Here is a 23,823-nt window from a genome sequence, read left to right as displayed (position 1 = left end):
CCCATTGATCCCACTTCTAGGAATATATCCTAAAATGCCTGAAACACCAATCAGAAAGAATATATGTACCCCTAGAAGCATTATTTACAACTAGAGGCCTGGTGCATGAAAATTCATGCACTGAACCGGGGGTCCCTCAGCCCGGCCTGCCCCCTCTCACAGTCCGGGAGCGCTCAGGGGTGGGAGGCGACCCGGTGATCAGGGGAAGACGGCGCCCCATCAAACCTCTGCTGCTGCCACTGCCGGCTGTGCAAGGCTCAGCCGGCCCTGGTTACCTGAGGCTTGGGTGGCCCTGGGCGGCTGGGCAACTACCATCTGAGGCTTGCCTGTGCCTTGGGCCGGCCCTGGGCAGCTGGGGGGCTGAGGGGACTGGGGGACTCCGGAGGCAGGTGTCCCGGCGGGGCTGAGGGGACTGGGCGCCACCATCTTTGAGGGTGTGGCAGACAATTAGCATATTCCCTCCTTATTGGCTGTGGGCATCGCCATCTTTGTGACGGTGTGAGGATCAATTAGCATATTCCCTCTTTATTAGACAGGATAGCTAAGATATAGAAACAGCCCAAGAGCGCATCAGTAGATGAGTAGATAAAAAAGCTGCCCTAACCGGTTTGGCTCAGTGGATAGAGCGTCGGCCTACGGACTGAAAGGTCCTGGGTTCGATTCCGGTCAAGGGCATGTACCTTGGTTGCGGGCACATCCTCAGTGGGAGGTGTGCAGGAGGCAGCGGATCGATGTTTCTCTCTCTCATCGATGTTTCTAACTCTCTATCTCTCTCCCTTCCTCTATGTAAAAAAATCAATAAAATATATTTTAAAACAAAAAGCTGAGGTACACTTACTCCATGGAATACTATGCAGCTGTAAAAAATGACTTGTTAACCTTTGAAACAACATGGATGGACTAAATGAGTATTATGCTAAGAGAATTAAGCCAATCAAAGAAAAATGAATATCACATGATCTCACTTATACCAGGTATGTGGAATCTGATTAACAAAACAAACTGATGAACAAAAAAAATCCAGAGAGTTCTTTTCTGGCTGGAACCATGGAGTCTGCAGACGAGAAGAAGAAGATTCCTGCTGTGCCAGAAACCCTCAAGAAAAGCGAAGGAATTTCACAGAGCTGAAGATCAAGCGCCTGAGAAGGAAGTTTGCCCAAAAGATGCTTCAAAAGGCAAGAAGGAAGCTCATCTATGAAAAAGCTAAGCACTATCACAAGGAATACAGACAGATGTACAGAACTGAGATTCTAGTGGCTGGGATGGCAAGAAAAGCTGGCAAGTTCTATGTAACTGCCGAACCCAAATTGGCATTTGTCATCAGGATCAGAGGTATCACTGGTGTGAGCCCAAAGGTCCAAAAGGTGCTGTAGCTTCTTCGCCTTCACCAGATCTTCAACAAGGCTTCGATTAACATGCTGAGCATTGTGGAATCATATATTGCATGGGGGTACCCAAACCTGAAGTCAATAAATAAATTGATCTACAAGCGTGGTTATGGCAAAATCAACAAAAAATGAATTGCCCTGACAGATAACTCATTGATTGCTCAATCTCTTGGTAAATATGGTATCATCTGCATGGAAGATCTGATTCAGGAGATCTATACTGCTGGAAAGTGCTTCTTCTCCACGAGGTGGAATGAAGAAAAAGACCACCCATTCTGTAGAAGGTGGAGATGCTAGTAACAGGAAAGACCAGATCAATAGGTTTATTAGAAGAATGAACTAAGGTATCTACCATGGTTATTCCTGTAATCTGGTCAGTTAATAAATGTCCTTTAAAATTAAAATAAAATAAAAAAAGATCCAGACATTGAAGCATGCTACGTAATGATGTATTGTGGGGAATCATGGGACTTGGTTGGAATGTCTGTAAGGAGGATTCTCCAAAAGGTCGGGGGCCTCTGAGGGAACCTTGCCAAAGGCCGAAGCCCCTACCTTGACTTTTCCAAACAAGTCCGATACCAAGAGGTGTTTGAATAGAATCTCTATTTAGTCTTTAAACACCCGACCTTGTAGAAGCATATGCTTTCTCAAGTATACTTACCCTGCTAATTGTATCTGGAGCTTAATTTTAGTTCAAGCTGTTATGACAATAATAGTCAAAGGAGAGAGGCGAACCGGACTACTTGGGGGCAATAGCCAAGTAGTACCTTAGCCTTCTCTTTCACAGAAACATGTGTTAGAGTAATCATTCATCCCTTGCTCAGGTTTTGCCAGTCAGCCCCAGCAATATATTTCAGAGGGAAGGGAGGTAGGGCGGGAAGAGATTAACCAAGAATTTATATGCATACTAGTGGCCCAGTGCACAAATCCGTGCACATTGAAAGGAAATTAATTAGAAGAAATATTTAATACTAGAGGCCCGGTTCACGAAATTTGTGCACGGGGGGGGGGGGGGTTGTCCCTCAGCCCAGCCTGCACCCTCTCCAATCTGGGACCCCTCAAGGGAGGTCCGATTGCCCATTTAGGCCCGATCCCAGTAGGATCGAGCCTAAACGGGCAATCGGACATCCCTCTCACAATCCAGGACTGCTGGCTCCCAACTGCTCGCCTGCCTGCCTTCCTGATTGCCCCTAACCACTTCTGCCTGCCAGCCTGATCACCCCCTAACCACTCGCCTGCCAGCCTGATGGATGCCTAACTGCTCCCCTGCCAGCCTGTTTGCCCCTAACTGCCGTCCCCTGCAGGCCTGGTCCCCCCCAACTGCTCTCCACTGCAGGCCTGGGTCCCCACCAACTGCCCTTCCCTGCATGCCCGGTCACCGCCAACTTCCCTTCTCTGCTGGCCATCTTGTGGTGGCCATCTTGTGTCCACATGGGGGCAGGATCTTTGACCACATGGGGACAGCAATCTTGTGTGTTGGAGTGATGGTCAATCTGTATATTACTCTTTTATTAGATAGGATAGAGGCCTGGTGAACGGGTGGGGACCGGCTGGTTTGCCCTGAAGGATGTCCCGGATCAGGGTGGGGGTTCCCTTGGGGCATGGGGCGGACTGAGCGAGGGACCTGTGGTGGTTTGCAGGCCAGCCACGCCCCCTGGTGACCCAAGCGGAGGCCCTGGTATCTGAGGTTTATTTATCTTCTACCATTGAAACTTTGTAGCCTGGAGTGGAGCCAAGCCTTCTGCTTGCTCTGTGGCAGCAGCATTTCTGTTGGGGTTTATGTATCTTCTATAATTGAAACTTTGTAGCCTTAAGAGGAGGCCTGGGCCAGCCAGGGTGTGTGGAAAGCTTGGCTTCCTCCATTGCTGGGGGCAACCCTAGCCTCCCGCTCTTTACAGCTCTGTGGCTGCCACCATTACTGTTTGGATTTGTTTACCTTCTATAATTGAAACTTTGTACCCTTGAGTGGAGGCGTAGGTCAGCAAGGGCAGGTGGAAAGCTTGGCTTCCTCCATTGCCTGGGAAACCCAAGCCTCCCTCCTGCTCTCTGTGGCTGTAGCCATCTTGGTTGGGTTTATTTGCATATTCACTCCTGATTGGCTGGTGGGTGTGGCTTGTGGGCATGGCTTATTGGTGGAGTGGAGTGATGGCTAATTTGCATATTATTCTTTTATTACATAGGATTGCTATTTGCCCTTTCTCTATAATAGAAGTGTCAACCAAATTCACAATCAACAATGATAGATCGAAACACACGTGTGCGATTGGCACCAGTGAGAACTTTATATGTATCGCGCATGCGCGAGTCAACTTAGCCTTTTATAGATATAGAATAAGCTTGCTTAACTAGACCTGCTTTATGATGTAGCTAAACTTTTTCCAGCGCAGTGAAGCACCCCAACTTCTCTTTCAGGTAATTGTCAACAACACAGCAGTAAATATCAACATGAGGAAGATTATTGTAGGTCACACAGGGAGAACAAAGGGTAAAATATTTAACTGCAGCAGTGTTTTACTATATTCCATGCAGTGAGAAAACCTGACATCACTTTCAAGGTCCACCATTTCTTACTTCTTTTCAGTCGGGCCAAGTTTCTAAGCTTTCTAAATCTCCGTTTTCCAGCTAATGAAAACAGGATTCCACCAAGTCTCCTATCTACCTACTCCAGGACTTCTGTGAGGATCAAATGACATGAGGCACGGGAAAATGCTTCACAGACATTTGATTAAAGTGTAAAATGTTTCCACCTGGCTATAAAATGAGTCATATTGCTGGGCTGAAGAAACTCGAAGGAGGCTAGTCGCTAGGGAGAGGAAGTCGGGCATTGCTACATCATGTCATTACCCGGCGTTGTTTCCGGGCTGGGCTCAGCTGTGGGCCGCATTTTGAGCCATGGGGTCTCGGCAGCGTCATCTACGATTTGGTGGCCTGTCGCTCCTGGGTGGTGGTGGGGCCTGTGTCCCACTTGGGGGAAGCCAAGTGTTGCTTTGTGGGCACCTGGTCCATAGTGCCATTTATTGATAAATGGCCTGTCACTAGGGAGAGGAAGCCAGGCGTTGCTACGTGACGTCATTACCTGCCCACAGCCACCGTTTCTGGGCTAGCTTGTGTCCCACTTTGGGGAAGCCAAGTATTGCTTTGTCGGCACCAGGTCCGCAGTGAGGTTTCTCTGTAAATGGCCAGTGCACATCACGGCAGCTCCTGCATTGAGCATCTGCCCCTTGGTGGTCAATGCGTGTCATAGCAACTGGTTGGAGGGACACTTATCATATTAACCTTTTATATATATAGATATGCATAGCCCATGGACAGACAATAGTGTGGGGAAGGCCTGGGGAGGGGAAGGGAATGGGGTGGAAAAGGGTCATTGTGGGGGGGACACCTGTAATACTTTCAACCATAAAGATAAAATTTTTAAAAAATAAAAAATTTTAAAAATAAGTATTACTTGCACCAAACTGTTACCTTAATCTCTTTTGAATTAACAGGACACAGTCATTTAATAAAGCAGAACTGTTAAGCTAATTAGTTTCCAAAAGAAGATCAAATTAATAATTTTATAAATACCATGCTCTAAATGACTAAGCTGTGAACTAAGAATTCACTGCAACATCAACATTTTTTAAAACACACAAGTAAATTTCTGAAGATGGTTAACATATGTAGATAGGGATGGGACAATAAAACACAACTGTTTTACATTTTTTATCTAAGCTAATGTTCAAGTCCCTGATGTGTTTCATAAACACCTAATTATTGAAAGACTAAACAGAGAAAACTAGAGTATTAAAAAATCCTTAGATAAAACAAACATCTATGTTCTCTTGTTTTTTTAAATATATTTTTATTGATTTTTTACAGAGAGGAAGGGAGAGGGATAGAGAGTTAGAAACATCGATGAGAGAGAAACATCGATCAGCTGCCTCCTGCACACTCCCTACTGGAGATGTGCCCGTAACCAAGGTACATGCCCTTGACCAAAATCAAACCTGGGACCCCTCAGTCCGCAGGCCGACGCTCTATCCACTGAGCCAAACCAGTTAGGACTATGTTCTCTTAATAGTCCTAAAATCTACTAGCCACGACACCAGTTTTTATAAGTGCTACAATTTAGATAGGTAGATAGATAGATAGACAGACAGATAGATAGATAGATTATAGATAGAGGGAGAGGAAGAGGAATCTATATCCTATCTAATAAAAGAGTAATATGCAAATTGACCATCACTCGTGGACACAAGATGGCCACCACAAGATGGCCAGCAGGGGAGGGCAGTTGGGAGGTACCAGACCTGCAAGGGAAGGCAGTTGTGGGTGATCAGGCCAGCAGGGGAGGGCAGTTGGGAGGGACCAGGCCTGCAAGGGAGGGCAGTTGGGGGAGATCAAGCCTGGAGGGGAGGGCAGTTAGGAGTGACCAGGCCTGCAGGGGAGGGCAGTTAGGGGCAAACAGGCTGGCAGGGGAGCAGTTAGGTATTCATCAGGCTGGCAGGAGAGTGGTTAGGGGGTCATCAGGCTGGCAGGCAGAAGTGATTAGGGGCAATCAGGAAGGCAGTCAGGCGAGCAGTTGGGAGCCAGCAGTCCTGGATTGTGAGAGGGAAGTCGGACATCCCTCGAGGGGCCCCAGATTGGAGAGGGTGCAGACTGGGCTGAGGGACACACACCCCCATGCACGAATTTCGTGCACCGGGCCTCTAGTATATATATAAAAAAAGCCAGCGACCGTAACACTGTTACAACCATAACAACCTAATAACCGGCTGCTATGACACTCACCACAGCCAGCGAACCGGCCTGATCCGGGCCAATCACCCCCAACACCCCAATCAGAGCAGGGCCAGCTGGCCAACTTCCTTGGCTGGCAGAAATTTGGGGTCCAGGGACTTTGGAGTTGCTAGGTCTCAGCCTCGGGCAGCTGCTTGGGCAAACTCTCCTTTGGTGAAAGTGGACCAGTGATCAGGGTGCAGGCGTCAGGGATGGAGTGGGAGGCTTTCCTGGTGGCCACAGCAGTCCCTGTGGGCCACACACAGCACCTGGGCATCTGGCCCTGGTTGGAACAGCGGCAGAAATAGGGGCCGTGGGGCACAGGGGGCAGTGGCACACAGGAGCCAGGAGGTGCAAGGCCCGATGTGGGCTCTTACCCCGCCCGCTGGGCCCAGCAACACCAGTAGGTGAGCCATGATGTGCAGCAAGGTGCTGAACTGCAGACATGAGGGGAAGTGAACCAGGAGAGCAAGGCCCCATGCCAGACAGAGCCCCAAGCGGTGTGGGCAGGGCCAGAGCTGGAAACCCTGGTGGGGTGGGCAGGGCTGCAGCCCTGCGCCTTTTCGGCCTTAGCCTTGGAATTCAGAGGTCAGTGATACTTCAAGAGAGAGGAGTGGCAGAAAGTGGCAAGGCCACAGGAGGGATAGGAAATGTTGTGGCCATCTTCGGGAAACACAGCTGCCATGGTCTTCAGTAACTATCCTATCTAATAAAGAGGGAATATGCTAATTGACCCTCACACCGTTGCAAAGATGGCGGTGCCCACAGCCAATAAGGAGGGAATATGCTAATTGACTGTCACGCCCTCAAAAATGGAGGCGCCCACAGCCACAAGATGGTGGCGCCCAGTCACCTCAGCCCCACCGGGGTGGCAGGTGCACAGCAAGGCCGGGCTCGTCCCGAGGCAGGTCCAGCCATTCCTTACGCCTGCCTCCAGAGTCCCCCAGTCCCCTCAGCTCCCCAACCATCTAGGGCTGGCCCGAGGCGCAGGAAAGCCTCAGATGGCAGCTGTCCAGCCGATGTCTGAGGCGCAGGCAAGCCTCAGATGGCAGCTGCCCAGCCGCCCAGGGCGGCCTGAAGCTCAGGCAACCAGGGCTGGCCGAGGCTTGCACTGCCAGCAGTGGCAGCAGCAGAGGTGTAATGGGGCATCACCTTCCCCTGATTGCCATGTTGCCTCCCGCCAATGAGAGCTCCTGGACTGTGAGAGAGGGCAGGATGGGCTGAGAGACCCCACCTCCAGTGCATAAATTTTCATGCACCAGGCCTCTAGTGAACAGATAATCTTTGGTCTCGGTTCTACAGAAGAGGAAGCTGAGACTCAAAGAAGGGAGCCTTCTCAACACCTCACCCACTTCTCAGACCTGACCCTGTGCAGCATTGTTTTCATTGAAAGTAGAGGATCCAAAATGTTTTTAGATCTTTGCTAATTTAGGCAGGAAAGAATTTATCACTGGGAATTGGTGCTTGAGAAATCATCAGAAAGCTGGAGGAGTGGGTAATAGGCTGGGCCCCCAGGAAAGACGCCCTGCCCAGCGGGAGGAGTTGCCCCCTCAGCCACAACTGAATTCTAGGGACACTCTGGAACACCTGTGACCTGGGATCAGGAAACTGCTGCCTCCGCAAGTGCCCTCCAGCTCCCACAAAACAGGTCACTGGGCACTGCCTCTGCTACAACTGTCTGTGCACAGCCTGGATTCCACTGCAGAAAACCTCCACATCTCTGCAAACATGATCACCAGCAGCAAACATCCCAAACTGCGGGAAAATGCCTCTGCCCCACTTCTGCCTTCAAAATATTGTGCAAGCGCATCCGATTGGCAGAAATGAATTCATATCCAGAAACCTAGCTGCAAAGGAGTTTGGGCAATTTCAGACTTTCATCTAGGAGTGAGATCTTGCCAATGTACCTCATGTGCCTGGTATTGATAAAAATGGGGCCCAGCTGGTGGGGCTCAGTGATTGAGCATCAATCTATGAAACAGGAGGTCACAATATGATTCCTGGTCAAATTTTGGGCTTGATCCTCAGTAGGGGCGTGCAGAAGGCAGCTGATCAATGATTCTCATCATTGATGTTTCTACCTATCTCTCCTTTTCCCTTCCTCTGAAATCAATAAATATTTTTTTAAATGGGGGCATGCTGTATATATGTGTTATAACGAGTTTTTCACTTCATAGATCACTAATGTGTTTCCTGTTAAAACCATACTTAGAGAACATTATTTATTTATCATTCATTTTAATTGATCTCAGAGAAAAGAAGGGAGAAACATTGTTCCGTTGTTTCCTGCACTCACTGGACTGAGTATTGAATCTGCAACCTGGATATGTGCCCTGACTGGCAATCAATCCACCACTTTCTGGTGTATGGGACGATGCTATGCTGGTACTCTGACCCGAAATTCCAGCCTCCAGAACTGTGAGAAAAATATATTTCTGTTGTTTAAACCACACAAATTTATGATATTTTTGTTATGGCTCTCTGAGCTGACTAATCCATACTAATAAAAGCGTAATATGCTAATTACACTGAGTCGACAGTACATCTTCCGGTCATCCTTCTGGACAAAGCCACGGTGGCAGAAGCCGAGGCAAAGGTGGTTAGGGGCGATCAGGCTGGCAGGGGAGCAGTTAGGGGCAATCAGGATGGCAGGGGAGAGCAGTTAGAGGCAATCAGGCAGGCAGGCAGCGGTTAGAAGTCAGCAGTCCCAGATTGTGAGAGGTATGTCCGACTGCTAGTTTAGGCCCGATCCCGCAGGCAGAGGGGTTAGGAGTGACCAGACAGGCAGAGTGTTTAGGGGCGATCAGGCAGGCAGGCAGGTGAGCAGTTAGGAGCCAGTGGTCCCGGATGGTGTGACCGGGCCTAAACCGGCAGTTGGACATCCCCCGAGGGGTCCCAGAATGGAGAGGGTACAGGCCGGGCTGAGGGACCCCCCCCCCCACCATGCATGAATTTCATGCACCAGGCCTCTAGTATAAATATAAAAAATATATACATGTCTACCATTACATAGTACACATATTGACATATTACCACCACAAGATAAAAAAATAATTTTGTAAATCATCCCTAATGATCACCATGAGGCAAGAGATTATGTATGTTTGAGCAATATTTCCTCAGTGGATCAATAAATGAATAAAAACCAAAGTAATGTCTGCCAAAGTAAAGTATATGTTTAAGCAATATCATATGAATTCACAAAAGAAAAACCTTAGGTTCTTATATCAGGATGCCTTTTTCTTTTCTTAGAAAACAGGCCAAAGATCTACAATCCAACATGTATTCAGAACTCTTGGAATAAATGATTCTGATGTGATTTTTAAAAATCATTTCCTGACCATTATCTTTGTAAGTACCTTCAAAACCCAATATTAATCTACCAAAATAATTGGGGCTGGGGCAACTGTCATGATTCTTAGAAAAGAATGGCAACTTAACCTGATTATTTTAAACTAGAGGCCTTATGTACAAAATTCGTGCAAGAGTAGGCCTTCCTTCCCCCAGCTGCCAGCACCAGCTTCCCTCTGGCACCCGGGACCTGGGCTTTTCTCCAGCACTCGGGACCCCAGGCTTCCCTCCAGCCACTGGCAGGCACCCGGGACCTCGGGCTTCCCTCCAGACACCAGAAGGCACCAGGGACTCTGTGCTTCTCTCGCAGCCCCGGCTTTGTCCGGAAGGACAGAAGGATGTCCAGTCTAGTTAGCATATTACACTTTTATTATTATAGATAGATGTGCATCTACAAGGTTTAGTTTCTGGATTGAGACAAAGTATCAAGCAAATTCTTTCATTAATTTCTCACATCTCTAGTTTTATTTCCTAAGCAAAAACTATATAGGACTATCAGTAAAATATATTGGTAATAAAGTAAAAGCAGCTAAAAACAATTTCTTGTTATCTATAGACACAGATGTCCTAAAATACTAATTTGTAATTCATTCCCTCAATATTAGGGCATTCCCTAAATATGCCTACATGTACCCTTAAAAAATACACACACACACACACACACACACACACACACACACACACATATATATATATATACACACACACTAGAGGCCCAGTGCACAAAATTTGTGCACTGGGGTGGGGGGACCCTCAGCCCAGCTTGCACCCTCTCACAGTCCAGGAACCCCCGTGGGGAGCGGGCCTAAGCCGGCAGTTGGACATCCCTCTCCCAGTCCGGGATCCTTCGTTCCTTACCACTCACCTGCTCACTGCTCCTTACCGCTCGGCTCGCTGCTTCCCCTGTGGGAGCGCACTGACCACCAGGGAGAAGCTCCTGCGGTGAGCGTCTGTCCCCTGGTGGTCAGTGCACATTATAGTGACCAGTCATTCTGGTCGATCCGCCTTAATGGTTGCTTAGACTTTTATTATATAGATGCCTTAAAATACTGAATATTAACATCTATAATAGCTTATGCTTTTCCCGACCCAATACTGCCTTGAATAAACTGGGTTTCTGATATCAGAGATTACTTTTCCATCAAGTAACTGCTATAGAGTGTGGGGCAAAAGTAAGTTTACAATTGTGAATACATGAAACACAGTTAATTCTTATAGTATTATTTATTAATTATTGTATTATTTTCCATATGAACAACTGTAAACCTACTTTTGCCCTACCCTGAATTAGGGCTTTACAATGGGTGGTAGTTGATGTCTTTAATGGCCTTTTATGTTTTATAAATTTTCTTTTCCTTATGCAATTACCATCTCAAGTTACTCAGGTTATAAAAATCTAAGTACTCTAGAAATTACAATATATCTAGCAATATGTAATCCAGAAAATGGGAATTCTCTAATAGGAATTTTTAGAATTACCTCTTATTAAATAAAAACCTGTCAGAATTATATCAAACTGACATCTTAAGGCCTGACTTCTTCACTTTACAGAAACAATGATGTTCGATTTACTGTTAATTTATAAAATTTTTATTAATTCCTCTGTAATAATTTAAAAACACATAAACATTAGTTAAGCAAAACAAGGTTTTTCTACAACGAAATTCTCACCCTTGAAGATTTGTATTATAAACCATTAAATAAATTTCACAAGTTTGATTTTCACCCTATACAACAGAAAACTGCTCAATTTCTAAGTGGTCCCATTGAAAAGTACATTCCTCTAAAATCAATAAAAATTTGATTATAAAACAGTACTATAGAAATATAGATTCTATAATCAATGACAATAACAATACTTTTGATTTCGAACTTACTTCTCCTTTAAAAAAATAATAGTAAGCTTCCAAACTATATCAACACAGTTCTTATAATAATAGTTTCTTCTAAATCAAACTTCAGGACTTATAAATGGTAGTTAACGTTAACTTTAATTCATTTGTTTTAATTAAAACTGGAGTGTTTTAAAGGTGATCTTTTAAGGCATAAGAACACTTAACTACCCTCATTAGAATTATATAGAGATATAATGTAATATAAAATAAAATATATTAAAATATGGACTAAAATATTCTATGAAATTTGTGGCTTAATATTATAAGCAACTCTTTTTCTATGAAAGCTCAAATATTCCAATTTCAGTATGTAACCACATTCCTCTCTGGAATATAATGGCCAACAAGTAATACAACAAGCACTTAGAGATATGAAGAATTCTCTAAAAGCAAATTTCAAAAGTATAATACAATCTTCTGTATTATTCTATAAACAGCTCCAAGGAGTTAAATTATAGAATCTTTGAACTGGACTTATCCTTATACATAATCAAACTAACTCCACATCTTACGGTAGGAAAAACAGATCCAGAGAAGTGAAGTCCAATGGTCACAATGAGTGGACAGAACTCTGGTTTCCCTGTCTACTGCTCTTTCTACTACTGTCCTATTAAGGCATTTGAAAAATTATGAACACGAAGGCTGTAAAAAAATAAAACTATAAATTTCAATAAACTGAAAATTAAATGAAGCCTAAATTATAAACGTTCTAAATAGGAAGATTGCCTGACCTAAAGAGCAAATCTAACAACTGAATCACCACCCTTCAAAATCATTATGACAACTGGGAGGATCAGAGAACGCACTAAGATGACCCTACTCATCACACTTAGTTAACAGGAATCCAACTGGGCACTGAATAAAATGCAAATGGTACCTACCTAATATCTGGGAGCCAGGCCTGCATCAAAAGCTGCATTTGAAATACTAATTTTCAGTTGCGAATGATATTTTACATTGGCTTTTAGAAATAATAGGATCAGACCAGCAACTCTAAAAAACAAATAAAACAGAACTGTTTGTGTGTTTTATTTTCTAACTAAGATCATGACTACACAAGTAAAATGAAAAATCAAATTGGGATCATATGCTGAGGAAATAAAATGCAACATTAATCTGAGATTGTAATTTGACTGTGGAGTGGGGGAGGGAATAGAAGATGTAACAAATTAGTCACATGCGCTTTTTTTTACATTTAGGGACAGAAAACAAAACAGATTTTGGAAAAATACAGCAATTTAAATATATCAATAAAAGTACACTAGCATGGTACTTTGAAGTCTGAGAACCTAGATTATTTAGGTTGTAAAATTTACTAGCTTTTATGCCTTCTAGCAGTGTGGTACAGTAGGAAGGACTTTGTGAATTATTACAGCATCCCCATTTCCTATATATGTGGTCTGTAACATTACTCAGTCTCTGAGCCTAAGCTTCCTCATCTGTAAAACAGGGAGTAATGATAACCACCTCACACAATTTGATAAAAATGAAAACAGAATCATTTACTCAGGCACTCATTTATTCAGTCATTTAAAGTATAGGGATGCAATGAAAGATTAAACTGCTGAACTAAGGGAACACACAGTCCCAGTGAGGGAAACAAACTAACAAATAGAAACAAACCAAAGCTACATGCCCAGAAGTTAGCACCTAGAGCTAAGGAAGCAAAGGAGCACAGTGCTAATTTGGGCCTGGAAGTAGGGGGTAGTTCATGTCTAATTTCACACTTGAAGGCTAAGAAAATGTCCACAAGACAGACAAAGGAAAGAGAGGGCATTCCAGGCAGAGAAATACACCCCCACCCAGTAAACTCACTGGATGGTGACTAGCACACACTATCTCAATGTTTTAGATGCTCCTCCACAAGATTAAGTTTAAAAAGAAAAAAATGCAGGGCCCCGATCAGGTAGCTCAATTGGTTAGAGCGTTGTCCTGATATGCCAAGGCTGTAGGTTGGATCCCTGGTCAGAGTACATACAAAAAGCAACCAATGAAGGCATAAGTAAGTGAAAACAACAAATCAATATTTTTTTCTTCCTTTCTTTCTCCCTTCCTCTCTCTCTAAAATCAATTAAGATAATTAATTTAGCCCGGCCAGCATAACTCTAGTGGTTGAGCATCAACCTATGAACCAAGAGGTCATGGTTAGATTCCTGGTCAGGGCACAAGCGGGTTGCAGGCTCGAACCCCAGTTGAGGGTGTGTAGGAGGCAGTCAACCAATAATTCTCTCTCATCACTGACATTTCTATCTCTCTCTCTCCCTTCCCTTCTGAAATCAATAAAAAATATAATTAAAAAAAAAAAAACAACCTTTCTCCAGAGGATCATCTGATTTTTAATAATACATGTACAAAAAAAGAAAAGACTGGAAGAAAACATTAAAATTAATAATATTTTCTTCTTGATACTTTTCAGTAAAATACAAATATCTGCAATAATCTGATATATCTTTATAATGTAAGTGTTGAGTTTTATTGTTTGCTGAATTTGAAGGAGGAGAGGGGGGAAATGGGTAAAAAGGGAAAGAAAGGCCTTTGGATTGTAGTGATACCACTGGTTAGCAGGGTTGAATACAAAGTGTTACGATTTCCTATCACTTTCCTTTGAAAATGCTAACCATCACACACAGCATTTCTTTTTATTAGTTTTAAGATAGCCTCAGGAATGAGACCATCAGATCCATCCACCTAGGCTCAAGTATTCTCTGGGATACACTGCCTCAAAAAAAAGCACTACAGGTACTATAACCTTGAAAGTATATAATATCAAGATAAAGATAAGGGATCAACCCACATTTTAAAAGTTTCTCAGTAAAGAAAGGTCCAATAAAAGAATTCAGAACCACCTAGCAGATTAAAAAAGCCTTAAAATACATATATATGTATATCCTACCTAATAAAAGGGGAATATGCTAATTGACCACCATGCCTTCACAAAGACAGTGGTGTCCACAGCCAATAAGGAGGGAATATGCTAATTGAGTGCCACGCCCTCAAAGATGGCGGCACCCAGTCCCCTCAGCCACGCCAGGGCGGCAGGCACACGGCACAGCCGGGCCCACCCCCAGGTGGGTCTGGGCGCTCCTCAAGCCTACCTCCAGAGTCCCCCAGTCCCCTCAGCCCCCTAGCCGCCCAGGGCCAACCCAAGGCGCAGGCAAGCCTCGGATGTCAGCTGCCCAGCCGACGCCTGAGGCACAGGCAAGCCTCAAATGGTGGCTGCCCGAGGCTCAGGTAACCAGGGCTATCCAAGGCTTGCGCTGACGGCAGTGGCAGCAGCAGAGGTGTGATGGGGGCGTCACCTTCCTCTGATCGCCAAGTCACCTCCTGCCCCTGAGGGCTCCCGGACTGTGAGAGGGGTCAGGCCGGGCTGTGGGACCCCCCTCCAGTACATGAATTTTCATGCACCGGGCCTCTAGTATATATATATTAGCAGCCCTGCGCACGAATCCGTGTGCCAGTAGCTCGCTGCTGCCCCTCTAGTAGCTCTCCGCCCACTGCTCTGCCCTCCTATAGCTCCCCCCGCCCCCCGCCATAGCTTGCTGCCCCGGCCCCTCCTGTAGCTCTCTGACGCCTGCTTGTAGCCAGTAGCTCACTGCTGCCCTCCTGTAGCTCTCCGCCCACTGCCCCACCCTCCTGTAGCTCCCTCTGCCTCCCGCCCCCCCCTTCATAGCTTGCTGCCCTGCCCCCTCCTGTAGCTCTCCGGCACCCAGTTGTAGCTCACTGCCCCACCCTCCTGCTGATCTATGATCTGATTGTTACGTGGTTGGTCGTTATGCTTCACCGTGTAACGACCATTTGCATATTACATCTTTATTATATAGGATAATGAAATACTTCTTAAAACAGTAAAGAAAACTGATCAAATAATAAAAGAGGGCCAGCGAATCATATAAAGCACCATGGTAGATACTAAAGGGCATGAAAAAAAATCTTCAACAATGTAATTTAAAATACAAGAAATTAATTATCAATAATGTATAGAAAATAACAGGATAAAAAGATCAATCAGAAGGACTGAGAATCACTACAAAAAGAGAATGGAAAGACATATTCTTAAAAGAGTGAATACACCACCAATATCATACTGAATTACTTTTCTGTAATTCGTAAAAATACAAATAACACTAAGTATCTTTTGAACTAATGATTTCTTGTTTAACACAGTTGCACCTGCAAACACACATTTGGAGTTCAATTTTGACACTCACTTTTTAAATACTACTTTTAATAGCATGTTTTATATGCCCTTCATCTTATAAAAATAATTAGGGAAATTAGATGGTAATAATTACCTAGCTAAAAAATATAAATTCTGCAGTCACAGTTGTCCAGATTTCTACACTAGCAATTCAACCTCTCTGTCCTATTATTAAAATGTAGTAACCAATTAATTTGCACAGTGTTTTCAATTAATAAAATACATTGTTTCATATTTAACTCTTTTGGATCACACAACAACCATGTAAAACAGGTATTGGTTTTTATTTTATAAACAAGGAAACTGAATCCCTAAGAAGTTAAATAACTTTCCCAGGGTCACTCAGCAAGTAAAGCCTATCTTCCAGACTAAATCTTATGATCTTTTCATACTACACACAAAATGTTATGTGAGAAATGTCAAACAAGGGGATCTCAAAAATATGAAACAAACAAGAAATAAAAATGACACAAACACTAAATTGCCTTTAAATTACTCTTTTCCTCTCTCCAAAAAAAATACGTATTAACCAATCAGTAATCAACATCAGTAAAACAAAAACAAAAACACATAAACTATATTAATTTCAAATTTGGCAAAAGTGATTTAAGGACAAAATTTTATAAGGGAACATTCACCCTAACAGCAATTCTCATCACTTTCTCAATACCATCTCATTTGTACTGAGATACCAGTTTCCCTAGAACTAAGGATAAATCTCCAAAAGGATTTAATCATCCAAAGTATATTACCAGAGCCCACATGTGAAAAAAAGTCAAAGATGAATCCAGACAAATAGCTAAAACCAACATATTACAGAAAGCAAAAATGAACACATGGCTCAAGCAAATCAGTAGTGAAGTATACCAGTTTTCAGACATTCATTGCTCTCTGCCATAATACCTGTGAGTTAGCTTTATATCCACTAGGGTTGAGCAGAACATGCTTTCTGGTTTCCCAAGATGCATTCTGTTCTTCCTAACTATGGCTGCATGTCTGTATCCACACAGCAGTTAATAAATCACACATGCTTATAAATTGCTTCCACACTGAGGGATGCTGCCAGCACTCAAAGATACTGTTCTAACAGACAATTTAAGCTACTAATAATAATTACAGAAAAAGAGCTGGGTAAGGTAAGAAAAAAATACAGGTATGTCTGGAATTCAAATACAGTCTTTTAAAATAGTTGGTGAGAATCAAATGAGATGTGAAAACACTTTTAAACTTTAATATGTTATATGCAGGTGCAAGTTCTAATAATGACATATCATCATAGATACTGGTACATGTATTATTTTTAAAGATAGTGAACATACAATCCTGATAAAAGTTTTTTAAGAGCATAAAACTGCTGCAAGTCTTTTGTATATAAAATGAAGGTAATAGACCGCCCGGTGTGGCTCAGTGGTTGAGCGTCCACTCATGAACCAAGAGGTCAGGGGTTTGATTCCCAGTCAGGGCTCGATCCCCAGTTGGGGGAGTGAAGGAGGCAGCTAATCAGTGATTCTCTCTCATCATTGGTGTTTCTATCTCTCTCTCCCTCTCCCGTCCCCTCTCTGAAATCAATAAAAACATATTAAAACATTTCAAAATAAAATAAAATGAAGGTAATAGAACCCTGGGCGAATAGTTCAGTTGCTTAGAGCTTCGTTCCAATAAGCCAAGGTTGCGGGTTTGATCCTGGGTCAGGACACATAGAAGAATCAACCAATGAATGCATAAATAAGTGGAACAACGAATCAATGTTTCTCTTTCTAAAATCAGTAAATAAAAAAAAAGAAGGCAATACAATCGATGTAACTCCAAATGTAAACATTAATTGGTGCTCTCAATTCTATGAATGAAAATACTGAATAAATGTAAAAATATATACCACACCTAAAGATAATTGTGCCTTTGGTTCAGTATTATCATATGAGTCCCCTTAACATGATTCAAAATTCTTAAAATTGCCTTTGAAAAAGTTTTTTAAGTCACCATCTCAATATATAAATATGAAGATTAACAAAAACTATTCATTTAAACACACATGCCCCCCTCATTACTTTGTTCCTCATCCTCAATAAAGCTCCATGGAGGAAGCGATAAAATAGCCAACAATTCAACACAAATGAAAGAACATCTGTAATTATTTCAATTACCTACCTTAAAATGAACTATAAGAAGCAAGTCTAATTCTATGATGTTGTAAATAAGTCAAGCAGATACAAATAAGGCACAGATTAAACTTCAGAAACAATCACCATCACTTCAAAATTCTCCCTCTTATTACTTAACATTCTAAAAATTAATTTAGAATGTTTTATTTTGAATGCCATATTCAAAAATCATACAGTTCAACATAAACTGACAAACATTTCATGTACAGACATTTTTTAAAGACACTTTAGATCTGGATATGTCAATACTTGCCTACCAGCAGCTTTAAAAAAAAGCACCTTCTCTTATGTTCCAAATTTGAATTAAAACATTAAATCAGATTTAAAAAATAAAAAGGGGGAATTTCTAGAATATGTAATAGGAATAGTAGTAATCAACTTATTATCTTAATATTCTTCTGGATAAATCAAGTTAAGCAGTACAATTTAAGCAAAAATATACATATGGACAGAAAGGCAGGATTTTTTTTTTCTAATATATAGTATATACATGGATATGCAACCCCTGTTCAGTATTTTGATATCTTTGCTTGTATTTTACCTCTTCATTATGCATTTGTATTCTTTCCTTCCTATACCCCAGTACATCTTAATTTGAAGTGTTGTTATAGAATTAACATATCAGATTATACTACTTATTAATACTATAAGTACATAAGGTTTTACAACCAATTAATACTTTGCCCTAAATTCCAATCCAAAACATGTAGCAAAATCAAAGATCAAAATCCATTGTTCTAATAGTACTTTAAAAAATACCTATCCCAAGGAGCATTTGAGATCTTGCTTCCCAGCATATGTCATCAGATTGGCTCAAATAAACTCATAAAAATTCTCCAAAAAAAAATCCCTACCCCAAGGAAAAAAAAAAATCCATCTCTTCCACAATGAAGCTACTCAAAATCAGAGATCAAATGTGTAATAATTTTAATAAACAATACAACTGCTGAATCTAGACTCAGTCTAACACTGCCCACTCAGTTCTCAGCCACTACACTTCTTTTCCTCCTGTTCAGAGTCTCACTCAGCCCTGTCTCCTCTTCCCTTACAAAGAAATCTATAAGTAGAGAGCAGACATTTGACTTGAAATAAGACCATACTATCAAAATGTAATATCCCTAGAAAAACTGGATCCCAGTCTGGAAAAGTAAAACCTAAGTGTAAAATATAAAAATTAAATTAAAAACAAAAAAGACAGACTATCTAAACGTTACATAATGTTCAAACAATAGAAATTCTGTTTATATAAAAATAAATATATAGATATAAATGTAAAAACAAATTAAAATGATAAATGTGAAACTGAAGTATATGTAGGAATATACAAATGGATTAACAATTAAAAAATTAACTGGTTAAAGTTTAAGCTTCAGTAACAATGGAAAAAAGCTAGTTAATTCAACTAGGAAATACTTTCACCAATTAAATCCATCAAAAGATGTAAAAAAATATTTAAAAACTCACTCTAAGTACCTAGATGGTGACACTATAGTACAGTTTTCTGAAAAGCAATCTTACAATACATAAAAACTAATGAGATCCTCTGACCTGATAACTCCACTTTAGGAATATAGCCCAGGAAAAGAACTCAAAAAGAAAAAGAAAACAGCAAAAAGATTGCTTAACTATGCAAAGATATCAGTGAAAAACTGGAAGTAACTAAAGTGCTTTACTGGAAGCTAAGTTCTAATCATAACAGATCAAATACAACTGAATCTTTTCTTGCCATTAAAATAATAATGAGTAGTCAAATACAGATAAGCATATGTGTAAGTTTTAAGTAAGAAAATATAAAGCATAAAATGGACATCAATTACAATTACTTAAAAATATGCCTTTACAATATAAGAAAAGGAAGTCTGGTAGGCTGTTTTGTGTGTGTGTGTGGTTAAGAGACCTGTATTTTTAATTATTTTGGTGTTCATTTACTTTGCATTACTGTCAAGTTAATGTTTAAACAGCTTTTTCCTTTTAATTCTTTTCTACTTAAAATGGTCCACTTAAAGACAAAAGTAAAAGAAAACATTTTAAATATGCCTCAGTAAAAAACTATCTGCAAAAGCATATTAGTCATAAAGTGTTAAAATTTATATTGGTAGGCATTGTTATTTTGTCCTTCTTTTGGCAGGACCTAAGTTCAACAAAATGACTACTAATTAAATAAACTAATATATGCAGTTTTTCAAAAATAATTTTTATCCACCTGCTAATTCTTTACCATTAACAATACAGATGGTGGTTATCCTTATCACAATCCTTAAACCATTTCCTGTGATTTGCAAAAAATAAGAAAAATAGTAGACTTAGTAATAATTAATGTGGCCTCATTGTAATTTAATACAAACAGAAATATCAAATGAACAGCAAAGCAATTTAAATATTGTCTTATTGCAAACAATTTTTAAATCATTTTATTTCTATTTAGAGTCTACCATAACCCTCCAACTTTTTTAAACTTTGTCCGATTTTTCTCCATTTGGATTTTATGTCAAAGATGGCTCAATTTAGATTTTAGTAACATTGCCCTTACTTTTTTTCATTTCCTTCCAATTCACTGTGCCCAGTGGCTAATGCAAGGGAGCAGCCTCCCCAAAATAAAAAGGGTCACCTTTTTGTGTGTATCAAAGCTAAACAGAAGGTACATTTATACTATGAATTATATTTGTAGGAGAAACAGCAGTCAACAATGCCTTTGGTCCTTTACTAAAGTATATTCTATTTTAGAATATGGCCATTGTTGTCTACTTGTAAACCCAAAATCGTGTTTCAATTCTCAAAAAGGTCATAATCCATAGTTGTTATTTAGTAATGTGCACAAATTCGATTGAGTAATGATTTGATTAGCTATTTTCTAAAATCCGAGATATACAACGACTATGCTTTTATTCAGTACTCGAAATTTTGGAATTCGCTCGATGCTCCCTATTTTTAATTGTCGTTTTTCTCAATCCGGGTCCGTCAACTCCCCTCCAGAGCCCCCTCCCTCGTCCCCCACCCCCAAAAAAGACTGAGTCTGGCCTCAGTTCCCGTGTTTCAAGCCAGGACCAACCAGAAACCAGTTTTCTTCCAGTAATCCGGAACTCCGAGCTGTTACCAAGACTGCCATTGGCCAGCGTCAGTCCACGGTACGTGCCCCAAGATAACCCTCTGGTTTCTCTCCCTTTTCCCCCTACAATGGGTCTTTCCCGATGTTTGTAACATATCCATAACCCACAATACTGCATCTCTGATAACCAACTCACATTCTTCAAAGTTTTCGGGTGGAAACAAGCGAGGCCAAGGGAAGGGCAGGATACCCCTTCTCCGACTCGGGAGGGGGGGGGGGGGGGAAGGGGCAGTCGTTCTACAGCTCAACACCGAGCTCACGAACCTCGCAGGCTGAGGGGTCCCCCGGAGGCGGGCTGGGGGAACAAGGTGGGGAGGGAGCAGTGAAAGAGTTGGGGTAAGTTGAAATGAAAACTTTACTCACCAGATCCTCAAAGCTTCTTCGATGCTCCTTCCCCTCCCAGTCTAAGCGGCGCGGAATCAGCTAGGGGCCAGAGAAAAGGAGGGGGAAGGAAAAACGATAAAGGCCAAGCCCCCGCTCCCCGTCAACCCGAACCAGCCTGGGTCCCCGTCCACAACCCTTTGGCGTCTTTATTTCTCAAGGCCTTGTAGCTGTTGCCCCAGAGCTAGACTAGTGGGGGGGGGGGGTGGAGAGGGGTGGCGGGAGGAGAGGAGGAGGCCGAAAGAGAGGAAATCCTGAAAAACCGCCTCCCTCAGGCATAAAGAGGGGGCGAGTTGAGACCCCAGCGCTATCCGCCCCTTTTGAGGGAAGAAGCCGGTTCACCCCTATGACAACAGCTATCAGTGCCCAGATCCAAGCCTCCCACAGGGCCCCAGCCCTTCGCCCTGGACTGGCCCTCCCTCTCTCCAGTCTCACCCCAATCCTCCCCCTCTTCCCGAAGGGGCTCCGTACCTGATGCTCCTCAAGCTCCTGTACTAGCACCTGAGCAAAAGGAAAATACAGATATGAGAAGCAGCTTGGGCCATCAACGCATTCCTCCCTCCCCTCAGCCGCTGATGGTAGGTAGGACTAGTCAAGGCCGGCCATTCCTTCAGCGGAACCGCGCACTCCGCTGCCTCGACTTCCCCTTTGGTACCATCCCCAGGACTCCCAGACCTCCTTCTCCCTCTCACCTGAGCGGATTTGTTGCAGGGTCCGGACTGCAAGAATCTAGCGATCAGGTAATACAGTTCTAAGAAAGAGGTGAAAAAGAGGTTGAGAGGGAGGCAAAGAAGAGAAACAGAAGCTTTTCCCAAAGGAAACTGACATTGGTCGCGATAAGCTCCCATCCCCTTGGCCCCCAGACACAGCTACCCACCGGCTTCTATCTGGGTAGGTGCCGCCGCCATCCTTTTCACGAGGGGGCTTCGATCCGGAGGGGCTAGTGGCGGCGGGTGAGGGCGCTGCCTCTATTGTGGTGAAGCCCCCATGCCCTGGAGTCCCGCCGTTTCCGCCGCACTCCTCGTCCCAGTTTCGGTCTCTCTCGGATTCATCGCATCACGTTTCGACCCATAGATATTCTAGCCCTAGAGCTGAGGAGGCGGAGGAGGAAGGAGAGGGAGCGAGAGAAGAAGAGGGAGGAGTCGAAGTGGCCGACGGGTGGGCGGGTGCAAAGGGGGTGGAGAAATGGAAGGTAAAAACTGTGAGAGGAGCTTGCATTACAGGTTGTTCGCCGCCAGAGGCACTACGGCTGCAGCCAGGTCTCTGCTCTCCCAGAGAGCCCATGGTTGCCTAGCTACAGCTCCCGGAAAAGGGGGGAGGTGCTAAATGAGGCCGACGCTCTGGCAGCCTCTGTAGAACTCGATGGTGGCGTTCTCGTCCACAATCTCTACAGTCGGTTTCCCTTCCGGTGAGGGCTGTCGGACCCTTTCTGGTTGAGGAGCCAGCCCTCTGGCTTGATCGTGAGAAACAAGTAAGGCGCTGGCTTGACTCAGCTGCTTTTTTCGTTTTCCTCCCTGAACTGGTGAGGCTTTTTTGTTTTGTTTTGGTTTGGTTTGGTTTGGTTTTTGTTTTTTTGGTTGTTGTTTTGCCTTTTCCTCACTAAAAGGAAGCTAGCTACCCGCTAAACGATCTTGTAACTGAGGAAGGAAAAGGAGCCCCTACTTTTCCCTCGTCACTTGTTTCTCTTTAAAATGATTTTTGTACCAGATGAAAATGCTGTACTTACCAGTCCAGAGTGCAGGGCTCACATAGAGGAAGACCAGTTCTGAAAATGCCCCCCATTCTGACAAATATTGCAGAAGGAATTAGTTGTCAGACACGAAGCATTTTATTTTATCCCCTAATGAAAGTTTCACATGTGCCATATCTCTCCCATCCCTCTAGGATAATTTTCAAATACTGCCAAAGCATTTTACATTAACCATGCATTTTAATATATGCAAGGTAGTTTTCTACAGCTTGGGGGCAATGTTAGTTAATATATAAGCCCAAACTCTTAGTACAGTACCAATTTGCAATATTTGTTTTACTGAAATCTTAAGTGATCAAATGATTTGTACAGTAATTGACATACATAGTGAACTGGGTCTCCTTCCCCACTTTCCCTTAATATTCTGTTCCCACCTCAAGCTTTGTCCACAAGTAGTAATTAACAGAAGCTGAACCTGATGGGACCAGAAATACTGTTTAAGCTGCATGTACTATTTACATTGAAATATTCAAATTTGACCATAGTGAACCTAGAATTCCATTATGCTGACATAAACTTAACATAGGTTGGTTAATTGTCACTCTAGTCACTTTTTTAACCCTCAGAAAGAAGTAACCAACCACACAAGGTAATTATGCTATAGTATTTGATTTAAAAAATGCCAATAACTGAAAAAATAGATCTTCAAAAGATATAAAATCCTAGACACCTCATTACAAGCAGTTTAGCAAAACACCAGACTGAATATTTTTTATAGTTTAAGCATAATATATACACTGAGTGGCCAGATTATTATGACCATCCCATCCGTACTTCATTGGGCCACCTTTTGCCTTCAATACTGTGGCAATTCTTCTTGGCATTGACTCC

The 23,823-nt window shown here is 42.6% G+C and overlaps 1 protein-coding gene and 1 pseudogene across 2 annotated transcripts in view; one reads left to right on the top strand and one right to left on the bottom strand.

Annotated features, from left to right (window-relative positions):
• BRWD3 (bromodomain and WD repeat domain containing 3) overlaps positions 1-22,317 on the bottom strand; it is a 178,121-nt gene extending 155,804 nt beyond the window's left edge. Inside the window, exons 1-4 of the mRNA XM_079765731.1 lie at positions 22,120-22,317; positions 21,935-21,993; positions 21,714-21,743; positions 21,225-21,284 (exon numbers count right to left, since the gene is read on the bottom strand). Of these exons, the coding sequence (XP_079621857.1) occupies positions 21,225-21,284; positions 21,714-21,743; positions 21,935-21,993; positions 22,120-22,150 (180 nt within the window). The 5' untranslated portion in view covers positions 22,151-22,317. The remainder of the gene's footprint in view (positions 1-21,224; positions 21,285-21,713; positions 21,744-21,934; positions 21,994-22,119) is intronic.
• On the top strand, positions 1,045-1,731 carry LOC307096158 (large ribosomal subunit protein uL30-like; annotated as a pseudogene). Its single transcript has one exon. The product of its transcript is annotated as a large ribosomal subunit protein uL30-like (transcript).
• Positions 22,318-23,823: the final 1,506 nt, after the last annotated feature.

The sequence above is a fragment of the Cnephaeus nilssonii genome, assembly GCF_951640355.1.
Source record: "Cnephaeus nilssonii genome assembly, chromosome: X".
Classification (NCBI taxonomy): domain Eukaryota; kingdom Metazoa; phylum Chordata; class Mammalia; order Chiroptera; family Vespertilionidae; genus Cnephaeus; species Cnephaeus nilssonii.
The sequence above is the reverse complement of the archived record's forward strand: the minus strand, read 5'-3'. Positions and strand labels throughout refer to the sequence as shown.